Here is a 5,000-nt window from a genome sequence, read left to right on the forward strand (position 1 = left end):
TTATCAACCACAGCTGCAACGTGAATCAGACACACACACACACACACACACACACACACACACACACACCGTATCGACCACAACAGCATCATCGACGCCACCAAATGTGCCAACTTGGCCCGCTTTATCAACCACAGCTGCAACGTGAATCAGACAGGGTGCCCACTGCCCCATATACATGCCCCCACACACACACACACACACACACACACACACACACACACACATACACATGCACACACACACACATACACACGCACACACACACACACACTCAGATACACACACACACACACACACACACTCAGATACACACACATACACACATTCACACACACACACACACATACACACACACACACACACACACACACACAGATACAGACACATGTTCATAATCAGGCAGAAGGGGTATTACAGTGAATCAAAATATTATTTTTAAATACAATGCTTTCAGTATCATTGTACTGACATGAGGACTGTATTATATGGTATTATAAGTGTGTGTGCGTGTGTGTGTGTGTGCATGTACATGTGTGTGTGTGTGTGTGTGTGTGTCTGTTGATTGTATTATATGACATTACATGTGTGTGTGTGTGTTGATGCTATTATATGGTATTATATTTTTTTTAGCCAAACTGCTACGCCAAAATCATCAGTGTGGAGTCCCAGAAAAAGATTGTGATCTACTCCCGACAGCCCATCGGAGTCAACGAGGAAATCACATACGATTACAAATTCCCCACCGAAGACGTGAAGATTCCGTGCTTGTGTGCCGCAGAGAACTGCAGAGGAACGCTCAACTAGGAAGACACATGTTTACAAACACACACACACATGTACACACACACACACATACACACACATACACACACCTGTACACATACACACACACACACACACACACACATTTGCAGACACACAAATACACATTTACAAACACACACACACACACATTTGCATACACATGCATATACACACACACACACAAACACACACACACACACACACACACACACATGCCTGTGCATGCATTGCACACATAAACACTCTGCATTAAATAGATATTGATTATGCAAGCGCACAATCATCCTAAATAGAAGTTATGGAAATTACTGCCTTTTGCCCTGGCATGGCCCTGATAACACAAAGGCAAAGTACAGTAACGTCCACATAAGGGTCAAAGGTCAAGTTTTGAGCCCAAGATGTTTATGTACAGACTTATCTTCATTAAAACAGGTAATAGCCAGATTTCCAGTGTCCTACCTATAATATACATTTGGCTGGACAACAAAGAAACTTTAAAGTCATTTTTCTCAGTTTGACACTCTGGTGAGTTAAGGTCTTTTGCCTTTCCAGGATGGCACAGGTCACATGACCAACCATCTTTCTGTATGATATGAGCTGGAGATGCGTTCAATCAGTCCATTTGGTCGAGCAGATCTGAAAACAATGATTGAACTTCGGGATTCTTATGTGAATATTGTATATATTGCAGTATGTGTTTATATTAATATGTATAACGGTTTTCACTTTTGTAGCTTGCTCTGTTATTTTTGTTTGTGATCTTTAAAACACCCTTAAAAAAGAACGGGATAGAACTTTCACACACCATCCACTGCAATCCAAAATAAAATAATCAGAACGTGAAACGCACAGTAAGTAGTGCTAATGATTAGCCAATGAGGAGGGCTGTAATGGTGAACGGATTCACACTATGGTGTTTGCACTGCAGGTCAACGTTTTCTCTTATTTCAGCTTGATACTATGTGTGTGTGAGTGTGTGTGGATAAACTCTAGATAGCCCATCCTATCTGCTTAGTTAAAATATATATTTTATAAGATCTTTCCCATCTCATTCTAACTCAGTAGTAGCCCTACATTGCCTGATCGTAATTAACATGGTGCTTTAGTAGCCCTACATTGCCTGAGCGTAATTAACATGGTGCTTTTGTGTGTTTTTGTGACATGGAGTGCAGCACATGTAATACAAGTCTATATTTTTGTCTTTCTTGTGGTTGTCATTTTCTTCATGTAAACCGGACCAACCTCTTCCTGAACAGTCCTATCGTTACTGAAGTTCATGGCTGCTATATAATGTCTGTCAACCACCAGACGTCCCTGTTTTGTCCGGCTTCACTGTTTTTCTTTCTTATCTTTTCTCCGCAACCTCGGGGGAAAGGTTCAGAATCTTCGCACAGCTTTGTCCGCATATTCATGTCATTATTATTGTGGGTTATAACAGTGCGGAATGAATAATGAAAATGTCACTAGAGAATGCGCGCGGGCATCGATCTCGCTTGCGCTTCCTGCGCGCGCACTCTACCATTTCAGCTAATTCCCCGCGTGCACATCTGGTAGACAGACAATAATATTATATGAAGAGACCTGTTTCAGACTACAACTTTCGGTGTAGTCCACTCCCCCTTGCAGTACACTTGATCTATTCGACTGGAGGCTTTTTGAGGAGTTCCTAGCCGGACAGATGGGAGTCTCCGGACAGCAGTCTCCGCCCCCTGCCATGGGCGGAAGATTGTGATTGCACGAGCGACTCCTAAGACTGGTTAGAAGAACGCCTTACTCTAACAGTTCACTCCGCACTGGCTGGGCTGATATTTCCTCCAACATAACGGTGGAAAGGGGCTCTGCAGAGAAATTGATTTATTGGTCCAAACGTCAGTCAGACTTAGACCCGTTTAATCAACAGCAGAGCAAAGCAATGGCATCTGTCAAGAGAAAGGTAGGCCTATTGTTTTTATTTGGACACATGGCATTAGATAGCGACGGTAGGCTCAGCGATTGTTTCTTATCAATCACGCAGATAGACAGATAGATAGATACTTTATTGATCCCCAAAGCTAAAATTAAGGTAGGCCTATAACATCGTTAATTTTCTAAGACTTCTTGGACATCTTTCATGGGTAATTATGGAAATCGTGTGATTTTAACTGGCATGTTGTCTTTCTTAGGGAATCCTCGAGCGCTTGGAGGCGGGAGAAGTTATTATCGGTGATGGCGGCTACACCATGCAGCTCGAGCGCAGGGGTTACGTGAAGGCGGGACACTGGACACCGGAGGCCGCGGTTGAGCACCCTGAAGCAGGTGAACAACGCAGTGCCAGCCTGCGGAAGCTTGGGTCGTGTGCATGCTGCATTATGTCCCAGACCGCGGCCATCAACGACAGTTTTTGAGTTTATCCTTTTTTCTATAACTCACAAACCAAAAATTAAGCGCATGTACACGTCTTTGACATTTTAATCACGCCGCCTTAAGGCCTAGGATAGGGGACTTCTCGTAGCCATTAGTGTTCTGTCGTTATAAGATCGGTCAACAGGTGCGTGAGTTGACGTGCGCGAATTCGGACTCTGCAAGACTAGTCTTATCAAAATATGTTCTGACTGGAATTAAAATAGCTGAAGAGATGTGGAATCTGCCTATAGCGAAGTGGATAAAATATCTTTCTGCTGTCTCATACTCATCCATTCTGCACTTGTATGACCCAAATACAATCTAAGTGTGACGAGGAGCAAAGGTCAACCATATATTAACCTGCTGCTTTGGCCCTTATGAGCCTGTCATGCATCAACCATATTAACCAGCTTAGATTGCTTATGCCACAGTCTGAACTGGCCTTATACTGAGTGGGCTATAATCATACACTAGTGTTAATGTGTTGTTTGTTTGTTTGTTTGTTTTGAAGTAAGGCAGCTTCACCGGGAGTTCCTGCGGGCAGGGGCTGACGTAATGCAGACGTACACCTTCTACTCTTCTGATGATAAGCTCGACCTGAGCGGGAACGCCCCCAACGTCACAGTGAGTGCAAAAATGCACTCGCAAAAATGAAACTAATCAAACCAGAAGTGATTAATTTGGTAGCGTACACTGAAAAATGAAACTAATCAAACCAGAAGTGATTAATTTTGGTAGCGTACACTGAAAAATGAAACTAATCAAACCAGAAGTGATTAATTTTGGTAGCGTACACTGAAAAATGAAACCAATCAAACCAGAAGTGATTAATTTTGGTAGCGTACACTGAAAAATGAAACCAATCAAACCAGAAGTGATTAATTTTGGTAGCGTACACTGAAAAATGAAACCAATCAAACCAGAAGTGATTAATTTTGGTAGCGTACACTGAAAAATGAAACCAATCAAACCAGAAGTGATTTATTTGGTAGCCTACACTGAAAAATGAAACTAATCAAACCAGAAGTGATTTATTTGGTAGCCTACACTGAAAGATCCCTTTTGTTCTTTTTGCTTACATAAATAAGACTACATTATACAGCATCAGAAATCAAACAGAACTAGAAATGTAATGCCAGAGGAATTACAATAGTGGATGGAAAGCTGCTGGCTTAATGTTGGTGGGGAGATTTCTGAAGAAAAAAAACCCATTGAATCACTTAATCTTTGAGTTCATACAAACCCTTGTACCAAAAAACCTTGTGTGTCAGGCATTCTTGAGATATCACACTCAAGGTGGGTTTGACCTTGACATTTGACTTCATCATTGAGTCCATACAAATGTTCACACCAAATTTGAAGCATGTGCGTCAAGCCGTTCTGAAGTTGTGATACAAGCACGAAAGCTGTCCTTTGGAAAATGTAGTTCAGAGAAAGCCTAATTGTATGCAATGCAAGACTACCTAAACGGGGCTTCCAGTTGGTGTTGATGACTGCTCATTCTGCACCCAGATAACAATTAGTCATTGAATCTATGTTAGAATCAACATTACTTTGTCAATGTTAAAATTATTGGATCAACGTTGCACTGCAACATTTATTCTACATCACTTTTGCACCCTTCATTAATATTGAAGCAATGTGAAATTCTAACTACAGATCAACGGGATTTCAATGGTATTTCCACTAAAATGAATATTGAAACAATGTTGAAATTACAACCAAACTAAAGATCAACGTGATTTCAATAGTATTTCAATTGATATTAAACCTCAGTAAACTGTTACATCCCGGTCTTTGTGTGCGTGTGT

General features: G+C 41.4%; 3 protein-coding genes across 3 annotated transcripts in view; 2 read left to right on the plus strand and 1 right to left on the minus strand.

Moving 5' to 3' along the window:
* Positions 1–848, plus strand: part of LOC121714728 (histone-lysine N-methyltransferase SETD1B-like) — a 34,978-nt gene extending 34,130 nt beyond the window's left edge. The window contains exon 18 of the mRNA XM_042099746.1: positions 634–848. Within this exon, the coding sequence (XP_041955680.1) occupies positions 634–807 (174 nt within the window). The 3' untranslated portion in view covers positions 808–848. The remainder of the gene's footprint in view (positions 1–633) is intronic.
* LOC121716106 (chemokine-like receptor 1) overlaps positions 1–5,000 on the minus strand; it is a 965,204-nt gene that overhangs the window by 65,497 nt on the left and 894,707 nt on the right. The window lies entirely within an intron of this gene.
* The window catches only part of LOC121716102 (betaine--homocysteine S-methyltransferase 1-like), an 11,539-nt gene continuing 9,085 nt past the window's right edge, over positions 2,547–5,000 (plus strand). The window contains exons 1-3 of the mRNA XM_042102298.1: positions 2,547–2,740; positions 2,970–3,102; positions 3,701–3,813. Of these exons, the coding sequence (XP_041958232.1) occupies positions 2,720–2,740; positions 2,970–3,102; positions 3,701–3,813 (267 nt within the window). The 5' untranslated portion in view covers positions 2,547–2,719. The remainder of the gene's footprint in view (positions 2,741–2,969; positions 3,103–3,700; positions 3,814–5,000) is intronic.

Source organism: Alosa sapidissima, chromosome 8 (genome assembly GCF_018492685.1).
Source record: "Alosa sapidissima isolate fAloSap1 chromosome 8, fAloSap1.pri, whole genome shotgun sequence".
NCBI classification, from domain to species: Eukaryota; Metazoa; Chordata; class Actinopteri; order Clupeiformes; family Clupeidae; genus Alosa; species Alosa sapidissima.